The sequence below is a fragment of the Cystoisospora suis genome, assembly GCF_002600585.1.
Source record: "Cystoisospora suis strain Wien I chromosome Unknown contig_1238, whole genome shotgun sequence".
In the NCBI taxonomy this organism is placed as follows: Eukaryota; Apicomplexa; class Conoidasida; order Eucoccidiorida; family Sarcocystidae; genus Cystoisospora; species Cystoisospora suis.
Genome location: NW_027154039.1, coordinates 77,205 through 89,934, shown reverse-complemented (window position 1 = coordinate 89,934; position 12,730 = coordinate 77,205). Strand labels below are relative to the sequence as shown.

The 12,730-nt window shown below is 50.5% G+C and overlaps 1 protein-coding gene across 1 annotated transcript in view; it reads left to right on the top strand.

The window, feature by feature from the left end:
• Positions 1–7,263: 7,263 nt before the first annotated feature.
• The window catches only part of CSUI_002945 (uncharacterized protein), a 16,678-nt gene continuing 11,211 nt past the window's right edge, over positions 7,264–12,730 (top strand). The window contains exon 1 of the mRNA XM_068063143.1: positions 7,264–12,618. Within this exon, the coding sequence (XP_067924882.1) occupies positions 9,049–12,618 (3,570 nt within the window). The 5' untranslated portion in view covers positions 7,264–9,048. The remainder of the gene's footprint in view (positions 12,619–12,730) is intronic.

Sequence of the window (12,730 nt, the reverse complement as noted above, 5' to 3'; positions counted from 1 at the left end):
ACCGAAAAACAGCCCGATTGTCACAGCGGTGACCGCATATTTGGCGCGTCGCCTCAGTGATCACGTACCGCAGCCCCCGCGCGCTGGTAATGTGATCTGATTCAAGCTTCCTAAGGCACAGCCCGGCGTTCAGGGCTTCCGTAACCGGGGGCTAGAGTGCGAGGCATGTCAGCGCGTAGTCTCCGCAGACATGTCCTCTGGCCTAGCTACAAGCACATCACCTAGATCTAGGTGCCGCTTACTAGGACTATAGGTATTCGGGTTTCTAACCTGGACACCGTCTGCAGCATCACGCACGCAATCAGGTGCCTTCCCTCGTCTACAGACGTCCAGCTGAGACCCGTCGAATCGACTCTAAGCATCCAGAGCTGTCTCAGATCGCTCTTTCATAGTTACGCTTGACTGCACTAGGAAAGAGAAAGTGATAGTTGGTCCTCTCTCCGTTACGCCGCATAGCTGGTATGGCATTGCCTGGTATCTCCCTGCTACTCCATTCTTCACCCTGACCTCTGAAAAAAACTCAGGATGAGTCGGGCACTTCCGGGTCCGCAGTCAAGCAAGGGACTTTCGGGCTCCCTAACTTGTCCGTTTGCTAAGTCTCGCGGTGGGGCTTCGTGGCTCTCATCGTGCGCCAGGCTTTTGAGAAGTAATCATAACACTTGACAAGGTAAACAAAGTGCAGCTACTCTCCGCTTCTTTTCCGTGCACGTTTTCTTTCAGTTGCTCCGCGAGCTTCGTCCAACTCAGACCTATGCAATCTAGTGGCACCCCGGTCCAAACTGCGAGGATCGAGGACCCTCAGTCCGCTCGATTCTCAGCTTCTTACCAAGAACAGGCTGCGAGTCGCACCACGGCACGGAAACGAAGGACTCAAGAGAGAAGGGACCTCTGCACTTACATGAACAGACTTTCATGGAGAAGCAAGTAGGCGAAAGATGATTCCATGAATGAGCTTGAAGAAATCTAGGCAGTGTTAGCCAGATAGTACCTCGACCCACTCGGTATCAGCATAACTAGTATACCATCATCACAATGAGGGGCGGTTGAGTCCAATGGCCATCGACCCCAGCGGATGTCGCCCCAGCCTTATGAACTGAACATGTAGCATCCCTGTTTTTGTTTTTATCATCTGATTGGTAGTGAGGACACGAGACGGCTGGTCTGTTTCTGGGCAGGACAGGAGGCCGTTCGTCTGAGAAGGTTTAAAATTACACACAAGTGAGGACTTACGCGCGGACCTGGACAGAAACGCACATAAGAAACAGGGATCGGCATAGCCGGTCTGCAGATACGCCAGCCGGCGCGGGAACTGTCCTGCGCGTGAACAGGCACAAAGTTGGAAATAGAGCACGTGAGTATGAGTATAGACTTATTCTGTGTTGCTAGGGGGGTTGGCGGGGCTGCGCAGAACTATCAGTGCACGTTTACATGAGATGATGCTATTATCCGTACGGAAGAACGGGGTCGAGTATGCCTTTGCAAACGTACCGCCAACCATAACTGGACATGTGGCCCTCCAAGGCAGGACAAATTGAGTTTAGTAAATTCTGGCGCTGTTTTTGAAGGGTTCACACCGCGAGAAACGCCTTGTCCCGAACCTGCAGTCTGCGCGCTTCCGACTGCCAGGGATCGATTTTAGAGGGGGCGGCCAGGCGCGGTCTACATGAGCTCTCACAAAGATAAACAAAATTAACGCCCGCATTCCGCCGGGGTCTTCGACCCCTCCCTTCTTTTTGCCCTGCCTACTTCAGCACGTTTCTCCTGAACCACCCGCCTGGTGTGCCTGTCTCTCCATACAAAACCTCCTGTCCCTCTCTTTCTCCCACCCTTGTGTGGTTTTTGTACTGCCAGGCCCATGCGCGAACACAGACAGATACCAGTACCTCTTGTCAGTCATACGGTAATGATGCTCGTTCTTTTCCGCTGTAGAACAGAGGTGCAGAATCACTTTTCCGCTCTTCCACGTCTCGCTCTCCATGAGTAGCCCGGCATTGAGCGTATCTAAGCTTGGAAGCTACGTAAGAGACGGACGCTTATATGAACGAAAGGAGTCACGTACTGCTTCGTTTTGGGGCTGGGGTTGCTCCCTGGGGTCATATGACTTCCTCCATAACAGCAACTTCGTCTCGTGAGTCAATGAGCGCAAGGCCAGAATGTGAAACCATGCGATCAAGCGTATCCCGGTTCGGATATCTCGAATGCACTTCCGTGCGCTGACAAATGAAATCTAACGTGCCACACATGACCACGGGCGAAGGAAACAGAGGATGCAGCAGTCGCACGGGCCTGACGTCTTTATACAGATTCCACTGAACATGAAATCAATCATCCAGACGCTGGAGTGACTGAAGAGCCGTATTGCAGCTACACTACTGATGGAGAACACACTGAGGCGAGGGCACTCGATGTCGAGGAGCAACCAGGTACAGATAGCTAATGGGAGAGGGACTGCCTCGATCAACGCCCTTCGGCGAGGGTGCACCCACTCTACAACTACTGAAGGTGACAAGCCGTCAGTCTCGGCTCAAGACGGAGTCGCGCACAACGAGCGAACCTCTCGAAAAGCGGACGGTGCTATGTCCCCCCAAGGCCGGTGTCGAAGCCTGTCCGCATGTGGTCCTCGTGCAAGCGGGATGACGCCTATTGCATCATTCTCACCGGTAGATAGGTGCCCGGTCTGACAATGTACGAGGAGAGTGTCGACACTCACGAGAGAAGGAAGAGCCTTGGCTCCGCACTGAATCGTGAAAAGGGAAAAAGAGCTCCTGGCTCGTTCCGCCGGGTGATCGTTACAACGTACTATGGACTAATATGGCACGGTAACCTAGTGAGCTAAGAACGTACACTCTCAACGGACTGTGAGATTCCACCATGGGGCCTCCATGTGTTCATCGCAAACTGTGCAGTCTCGGAGGCAGGTACAAGAATACTGAACTGCAGGAAAAGAAAATGCTTCCTCTTGCTTCTCAACTGAGAACTATTCTGGTTACCGATGTCGCTAGTCTGTCACACCTTCGGGTCCGAGTGTAACACACGCATGACGGAAGACCGGATAGCGTGACGCTGAAGCACACGGACTCTTCCTTGTGGTCATGATCGACGGAGCGAAGGAAGGCGACCAAGAGAAGCAAAGGTATTCGAGCTTCCATCCATTGGTACCTACGGTTGGCACGTGCGGTGCGATGGCCCGATCAGGGCAGTAGAAGTATTCATGATTTGGAAACCGGTTTTTGAGGCACAAGCTCCAACTCCGAGGAGCACGAAAACCACCGCATCTGCCCCCCCTACAACCGTTCCAGCGAACGGACACTTGATCCTGACACCAATCTCTTCGGCAACAGCGCACTTCCGAAATGGGGCCGGTCGCTCTGCTACAGAGCGGACGCCCTTTCTCGTGCCTTGCGTGTTTTTGTGTACACGGTAGCGATTCCTTACTAACTGATGCGACAGACGCTACCATAGTAAAACAACAATCAGACCTCTGCCTGCTCGGCAACCGTACTACCACAGGCATAGTGAGTCTCGGCTTGCTCCTTCGAATTATGCCGCCAGTGTCACCATTTTCTTCTACGAAGTTGCGTCGCCGGGAAGTTCGGGATTACCTATCACGCTCCTGCCCGTACCTTCCGCAGCTCTCGAAAGTGTCAGACACACACGTGTTTGAATTTGTAAAAGCCAAGAAAGAAGCAGATCAGCTCTGGCCTGGCCTTCTCTTCAGAGGGAGGTCGCCGTTCATCGCTGTTGTGATGGGCAGAGCTGTACAGCGGCTTAACAGTCGTCTCTTCCAGAACCACAGAGGAGAAGAGAAACTCGAGAGATTCTCCTATCTTTCCGCATACACGTGCAGAAATAAGAGCGGAAAGACAACTTGCTTTCGCCTCTGACGAACACACAAAAGCCTGACCCTTGTCACTGGGTCCGAGTCAACCTGGTAACTGGTTTCCCATGGGCGACGACAGGTCGGGGTTTGTGTCCCTCAAATGGGTGTTATAAAACAATTTTTCCCGTCTCTGAAATGGTTTCGCCGCTTGCACGTGGCGAATGGAGTAAAGACGGGACCACCAGAGTTTCAGATTCACCTCCTGCTAAACACAACTTGGAAAATCACTCTGAGATGTCTCCTGAAGCCGTCCTGCAACTGCGCCTTCCCATCCACACTTCTCTTTTCTTCTTAAGCGTTCTGGGCCTCCCCACGCGGACCGCTCCCCTCTTCTTTCGCATCCGCCACTTCGTGGTTGGAAAGAGGAGAAATGCCTCTCACGCAGGGGCTATTGATAACGCTATAGAGCAGGGACAGGAGGAGGAGCAGTTTCGGGGGAGAAAGGAGGAGGAGGGCGATGACGAGTACGAGGGGCGAGAGGAGGAGGAGGAGGACGACGACTATGAGGGGAGAGGGGAGGAGAGCGTCGTGAAAACTCCAGAGAATCTAGAAGTGCGACTTGCACAGACACGTTATCCGTACTACCTCTTTGGACAATAGCTTCCTTCACGAGTTTACGAGACACTATCACTCCCGCTTCCGCAGGTGTCATGTCTGGGCGGTGTTCGCTGAGCCGCCGAAGGGACTCGGTGCATATTCTTCCCACCTCACGATCAGTGCAGACATCAAAAAGCCCGTCACAACCGAGCACAAGAGCTAGAGGAATCTTTTTCTCTACACAGTTCTTGGTCCCCGCTTGCCCCCATCCAAACTTCCCTCGATCCTCCCCATGAAGGAGTGCGGACAGATTTACTGAACGGACGTAAGGTACGTGACTGACTACGTAGTCACGTTGCTGCTGTCTCCACGAGTCTGCCGGGGGCCTGACAACCCGGGCACCCCTGCTTGAAGTAGTATACGACTGCGATTCTACTAACTCCTGATGACTAAGCTTCAAGTTCCAGTCACCAAAAGCTCTGCCTATGGCTAGAAGCCCGTTGACTCGGTCACCGTATACCCTCCCGCCTAGTCTTTCTATTCTCTCTATTTCTCGGACATCTGTTGCTTTATGGTCACCTATATTAGTCAGCCTAAGCGCCTCGCCATCATTAAATACTAACACAGCGCGAGTGTCGCCTACGTGAGCTACGGTGAGGTTGCGGACAAAAAGAGAGCTCTGCTTTGAGTTCTTACTACAGTGACTGTCTGTTATGGTGAATAAGTCGCAGTCTTCCTGTTTTACCTCGCGGGGGCTCATAGCTAGGATGCGCTCTATATCTAGGAGTGGATTTACAAAACAGAAACACGCAGTCGCCCCACTTTCCGCAATTCTCTCTCGCTGTAGTATTTCGTAGTCTGTTTCCCTAAAGGCTTCCTGGGCTGAGTCCTCTATATCCGTCACCGAACACACACTCAAATAGTGCGGTGGCAAGCCGATGTCGAATCCAGTCGCATCCCCCGGCCCGTCACTGCTGAACCTGGGGTTAGGATGTCTAATGATCCATTCCAGAATCTGCTGTAAACGCAGAGTGCCTAAGAAGTCATCTATCATGGATGGCGGCAGAGTAGCGAACTTCCTACATTCCACATCGAGATGGTTCAGAAAACCACGCAGCTCCTTGGCTCGAAACATAGCTCGCTGACGGAACTCTTGCCAACGCACCAGAGTCCTCCGCCTTAAGCACTTCAGAAAGCTTCCGTGCAGCCTTCTTGATAGGGCTTCGGCAGTCTGTCGACCCCCGTGCCCATCGTAAACTGCTAAGATCCAGCAGTCTTGCAGCGACTCCACGTTTTCGATAGCGATTTTCATGTCTTCCATTTCCGGGCGTCGCCCTTGATCCTCCGTTGCACCGACCCCGCGGATGTAAGGCATCGGGAACATCTTTTGCCGAGAGTACAGCTGACTGGTCTCCGGTGCAACGACCACCCCGAAGCTCTGAAAGAGCCGGGCCGCTAACATCAACAAACCGACTGTCATTTTCTGTTAGCAGGGAGAAAACCGTTGCTACGGCAGCAAATCCTGAGAGGAGAAGCAGTGCCTCACACCCCCGACTTTCGGGACCAAAGAAAAAGCAGGAAGGCGAGGTTTCACACGGCTGGTCTGACAAGACCATGGACTACCGTGGCTCAGAAGGCCCAACAAAGGAAGCCCGATCTGTGGCGTGACTCAGACCGAAGCGAAAGCAAGATATATGTTTTCAGGACTTTAAAAGAAGAACTCAACCACCTGGCAGAACGTTCCCTTACACACAGCCGACTGATAAGAAAGAGCCATAATCCAAGAGAATTTCAGCAGAGATGGAGCGCTGAGCAGCAGCCAGGTAAGGCCGGCTATCGAAGCAACTCAGATTGACGGCTGGCAAATTGGTTTCTGTTACGGTTACAAGAGGAGGAAGAGTTGGAGACTCGAAACCGTTTCAAAACAGAAAGGAAAAAGATGACTGAAGCAATGTAGCGAGCCGCCGCCACCGTGAAATAACCGAGCTCGGTTTGCAAGCTAGCTAGGGTCGCGTGCCGAACCATCGAAGGGGCGTGTCCGCCTGACCGTAGACCGACTAGCACGATGTCAGCCGTGGCCCCCTTAAAGTAAGTACACACGACCGAACGACATTCCAGTTGCCAAACTGTCAAGACATTACATCTGCAAACACCTGTGCACACAATCACATGTACAGACAAGTCTGCGTTCATACGCAGCTGTACGCATAAAGACATGCCTCCCCTTCTCACAGATGTATACGCACTTCGAATGCATCACTCCAAACATCTACTTACATGAAGACCGCCGCGCGGCGGACGCGCACAACATACATACATACATACCTATATCTCTACCCATGCGCCTGGTGAATACTTGAATACATACATATATGTAGCTATCTTCGTATGTTTGTGCCGACCCATACACTTCTACATGCATGTTTACGGTCACGCGCATTCATACACACGCACACATACGCATACGATTCGAGCAGGCTGATCCCTTTGCTAGAGCAGCCGTCAGTGCAGAAAGATCATCTTCGATTGGACGGCTGTCTCCCCTTCGAGGGAGACAGATCTGTGTCCTGCACTTGCGCATTGCTTCGCTTTCAAACAACAAGGGTCAGGTTTCGTGTGGAACAAGTTACTCAGCGACGCTTGGATACTCAAGAGAAGAGCGGCCGACACAGAATCGCAGTTTCCACCAGTAGAAAGAACGCGGCTAGTCATGGGGGGCATGCATCACACATGCAGCGACGACATTGGGCTTGCCAAACACGACGAGAACGATGACGACACAGCAGTGTCTTCTTCTCTCACCCTCCAGGGAGTTTCCTCGTGCCCGATCATCTTGCAGAGGAAGTCCTCTACGTCCTTTCTCCTGTTGAGCGACGGCTGTTCCCTTCAGATTCCATCCCACAATATTCACGCTTCTTTTCTTTTTTCTTGGAAGGTCCTGGATTCCATGTACATGCTGCTGCTCTCTTCAGCCTCTTTTTGTACGTTTTCGGATGCCACAGACAGTGGAGCTGAAGGAGAGACATGTGTCAGCGCTTTTCTGAGCAGCGACCTAGATAATCCGCAGAACCGTAACAGGTCTGGTTTGATCCTCCCATGATTTCCCCGCGCCAAGAGAATAACACCGCGCTTCCAGCTGTCCTGCGGTTTTGTCCGAGCTTCTGAGAGCTATGTGGACGGCTCCCCGTCGACCCGTTGCTAGCCGTAGACAATGAGGAAGCATCTCCACGGCCTTCTGTGTCCGTTCTGTGGATAGTTGTGGACCTCCACGACAGTCCTGTTAGAGGAGGACAACGGAAACCCTAAAAAAGCACTCGGGACGACCAAGGAACGCAGCGAACAGAACAAGGATTCTCTGTCAGTTGCCAACATGGCGTTTGCAAGAATACCTTCGTCGAAGAAGAATGCCTCCTGTCTGTTTCTTCTCCCGAAAGAAGACTTGGCTTCGAAGCTCAAACACAATACCCAAGTACAGCTTCAAAGCAAACTGGCCAACTCGGCTAGAACGTCCTCATCTTATCTACAGTAGTCCAGCACCTGACAACATTCTCCGCTTTCTTTCTTGGATGGACAGGAAGGATGTTGTTTTTGCCTCGCGTCTTCTTCTGAAGAACAAGACAACAAGCCCACTCAACAGTTTTCGCTTCTTGACTCCCGCTCTATGTATGCCAGCGAACCGAGATCGATTGATCCTTCTTTTCTCGGGATGGGGGGGGTCTTCTTATGTCTTTCGGTTCTCACACAGTTCTCTTTCACGTCATTGTGACAGAAAGTTGTGTGTAGACCACGGGACTGTTTGAACTTGAATGCACATCGAAGGATATTCGGGATTGTCCTTACAGCAGGGTATCACGCTAGCTTCGGTTTTCTTCCTTCACTGCTGAGGGAAGGAAATGGGCTTCAGTGTTTTTTCCTTTTGTGAAAAGAAGCGGAAACGATGCAGTTAACAGGTCTCTTCACAGTGATGTTCTTTTGATCTTTTCTCTTCATATTTCCTAACGAAGTGGAGGCACAGATTCTGCAGTAGGACGACGCACTGAAGGAATGAAAGTGAAAAACAAGAAGAGTGCTATACAGCTGGACAAGACGACGAGAGAGATTTCTGAACTTTTTCTGCATGCTACATAAACATCGTCCCTGAATCATATTGAGATCTCTTAGTCTACTGGATATGTGACGCTGAAAGGCAACTCACGTAAAACAGTGGGAAGTTCCTTAGTATCCACGTTCTCAATGATCATGACTCCCTAGTAGATATCACTCTGCTTCCCCTTATACATACGTATCTGTATGGTCGTCTCGAGGGTGGCATGATAGGACCTTTATTATCTTGAAAGCACTTAAGAGAAGAACCAAACGTAGAGCGTCTTCTCTCTCCATCATTCCTGAGACAAAAAATGGCAACTGTTCCTTCAGCTGGTGGAGAAAAGAGTCGAAAAGAGAGCAGGTTGAATTTCATAAAGATGTTTGATTCATGAAGTTCAACGAGAAGGAACCGAGAGGGGAACTACCAAGAGAGATGATAGGAGAGATGCCTTGACTGGTACGGCTTACACGGAGAGGAAGGCAAGATGGACCAAGAACAACATGACGGGGAAGAAGGAAGAGATTAAGTGTCTCTCTCCTTTCACATGAAAAAGGAAAGAGACGGAGATCTCATACGATCTTCTTCTTCTTCGTCTTTCTCCCCCTCTCCTCGTTCAAGCCCTCAAACGTTTGTTCGTGATTCTGTCGCTAGCTCCCTTTCTCTCCCATCGGGTGACTCTATCCCTCATTCAACGTCCGAACCTTTCAAGTCGTTTCCTTTTCTCCCTAGCCTTTCATCTGCTACTACCATGGCGAGTCTTTCAAATGAAGGAGGTGGGGGTGTTAAACCTGTATCTCGGTCTCAGAATGACGATGTCATCTCAACCGCCGCAGCGTCTCAATCTTCCTCTTGTCATCTCCCTGTCCCATCTTCTTTTACATCGTCTTCTCTTAATCCTCTATCCCCTGTCCTTTGCCCTTCCTCTTCTTCTTCGCTTCACCTCGAGGAACCACAATCTCCTTCTCTATCAAGCTCAGGATCAAACAAAGAGCAAGGCTACCGCAGTCCTCAAGGTAACTTCGATGGAGACGTCTCAGGATCCTCATGTTCATCACAGCTTCTTCTCCTCCCCCCTCGGCAACAGGTTCAAAGTTTCTCTCCAGAGGGATCTTCTACAAAGAATGAAACCAGCACATATTCTATAAGGAGGAGGAGGAGCAGTAGTAGTAGGAGTAGTAGTAGTAGTCGAGGTGACCTCAATTCACCGTCATCTTCTCTCTGTCTCCCTGGGATACCTGCTTTCTTTACCCCTCGGCCTCCCTTGTACTCTTCTCACGTCTCGTCATCTGCCTTGTCTTCTTTTCCAGAAGATCATAACTCTCTATCCATCTCCACCAGGGGAACCGTAGGTACGAATGTAGTTAAAACATCTGTCTCAGGACATGAAAGACTCATGCAGGTTCCATTAGGCACGAGCAAAGAGAAGAACGTAGACGATCATTCGATGTCTCTACCGCTTCTTCAGACTGGAGAACCTAGTACTACGTCCAACCGTGGAAGTTCACGCTGTACTGATTCTTCTTCCTCTTCTGTCTGTATCTCTTCTCCACCTCCTTCTATTTCTCTCAATATGCCCTCGTCTTCTTCTCTTTTCTTTTCTTCCACTGCTTCTTCAAACCACCAATGTCATCTCGATGAGAGACAAATCTCAGAATCGACTATAGAAGAGAACTCTCCAGCAGTCTATTCATCTTCTTCTTTCGCTTCCCCTTCGCATTCTAGTCACCCTGCTGACCCCCGCTCTGTCCGTTTTGGGCCGTCTTCTTTTCCTCCTGTCGCAAATCCAGATGAGGGAAAGGCCTGCGGTGTACATACAGCTGTTGCGGGAGAGGCCGTTGGAGCGGGGGGGGACGAAGATTTCTATTGGTCTTTCATCAAGCCTACACGGTCTTCTTCGAAACATTTGAATGGAGAAAAAGAAACTTCTTTTAGAGCCACAACAACGAGCTCAACGACGTGTAGTCCGGGTGGTTATACAACGCCGTTCCCAAGTATTACATGCGCTGCTTTTGAAAGCCTTAACAGCGCCAGTGGTAGTAGTAGTGGGAGTATCGGGATGTCTGTGTCTCCTTTCTCTTTTTCTTCTTCTTGTTGTTCTTCTCTTGGTTCTGCCCCGGAGAAGCGACATCTCATCCGTCTGCCTTTGCCTTCTACGGCTGCACCTACGCCTCAATCACGTCTTCCATCTGCTTCTCCTTCACCTAGCTCTCTCTGTAGTACAACGGCTCCTGTGTCGGGATGTTCTTCCTTTGCTTCGCTCTTTTTGGAAAGACCTTCCTCTTGTTTTCGCTCATCCACTGTCTCTATCGTATCAGGAGACGGAAGAGTTGTTCCTCCTGCGGTTCATCCTTGTCCATCATCCTCGGCGTCTTCTTCTTTTTCATCTTGTTCTTCTTCTCCCTCATGTCGACAAGCCACCACTGCTGCGTCTTGGTCCCCTCCTTTATCTTCAGCAGGGTGCTCTCCACAAGCTTCTCCCTCGTCCTCTCGTGAAACGTCTCAGAACATCTTTGTCCCGGGAAGAGCAAAGCTTTATTCTTCCTCAGTCCTTGAAGGAGTAGGAAGGGCAAGCCTCCCTCCTGAATCTCTGAAGTTCTTTCCTGCTGAGGGTATCTCTTCATCTTCTCTCCTTTCTCAACCTTCTCTGTTCAGCAGACACCAGAAAAATCCACACCGCCAGCAAACCAGACGACATCGGAAAACTTGTCCACCTGTTGTACATAACCAAATATCATCCGAGCCGTCCATTCCTGTCTCTTCTTCTTCTTCTTCGGCTTTGAGCTTCTCTTCCCCTTCTCATTCTTTCTCTCCTAACTGCCCCCCTCTTCCCCTTCTGAACTCTCGTATTTCTTCCTCTGCGCCTTCACCTTCTTCTGCTTTCTTGGCGGAGCAACAGAAGAACTGGAGAGATGCTCCTCTCGCTTCAAGGAGCTCAGGGCCGTCAACAGCACCTCACTTCGCTGCTCTCTCTTCATCTCCTCGTTCCTCAACTTCATCTGTCCCTACTCCTGTTCTCTCTTCTGAAGCTCCAACACCACGATCTTCACAGCGAATGTCGTCTTCTCCTCCGTGTGCGATACCTTTTTATTCTTCCCTTCAATGCCCTGGCGGCGATCTTGGCAACGTCGTATCTTCTACACGCGATGATAGCCATCCTAGGCTTACAGGGGCAGAGGGGGTCAGCACCTATCCGCGTCGATGTCTTCTTCCTATTGCACACCTAGAAGAGGGCTTGGATCAGCATGGAAGAACGACTACCACAAACAAAGAGGAGACTCTTCTCCAAAGAAAAGAACGATTTTCTTCTTCACCATCTTCTCGAGGAGATGAAGAGCTGTCCACAAAAGAAAGCGTCTGCTCAGTGAAGGAAAGAGCTCCTTCCTGTGATCAAGAAGAAAGAAGTCTGGAAAATGTCGACAATGCTTCTCCATCCTCCTTGCCGAACCATTCAACCATAGAAGCAATAGAAGGAGATCTAGGAGATGGTGGAGAAACAACGTCTCTCTCTCAAATGAGTAGTAGCAATAGACTTCACTCGGAAATCTCTCCAAGTCATTATCTTCTCCGTCAGACGCACCTATCTCGCCCTCTTCGTCGTCGGCGACGTCCTGCACAAACGCCTACTGTAGGACTTGACGTGTCTCCCTCTCCCTTTTCTCGTCCTGTCAGGAGAGAACGAATGAAAGTTCTACGAAACTCTGAGAAGTTCCCTGAGGCACTGCATGCACAGAGATGGTCAGAGAGAGGAATGTGTCTAGGTGAAGTCGGTCTTGCAAGAGAAGAAGTTCCTGATCAAGGAGAGCTCCGACAGAAAGACGTTACAGCAGATGCTTCAGGGGTAGTAACGGGGGTGAAGGTTAGGAGATATACAACCGATAGCTCTCAGCGTAGTGTCTTATCATGTAGTGAAGCAAGAGGACGACAGGCTGCTATAGAATCATCGGGAGTAGATGGGGAGAGAAGAAAAGAATGGATTGTGAGAGAGGAAGGAGAAAGAAAGGAAGTACGTCAAGAGGCAGAGATAAGTTGCATGCGGAGAAATTTTCTACCTCGTTTGTTCCAGACAGAATGCCAGGAGGACGAACAAGAACAGAGAAGGTGCAAGGAAAGTGAGGTAGGCTGCCATCATGCATGAGACGTAAGACGATAGATTCAAACTAGGATTTCACAGACAGTACATCCTTGGGATACTGCCTATCTATCTATCTTTAATCTTTCTTCAATCT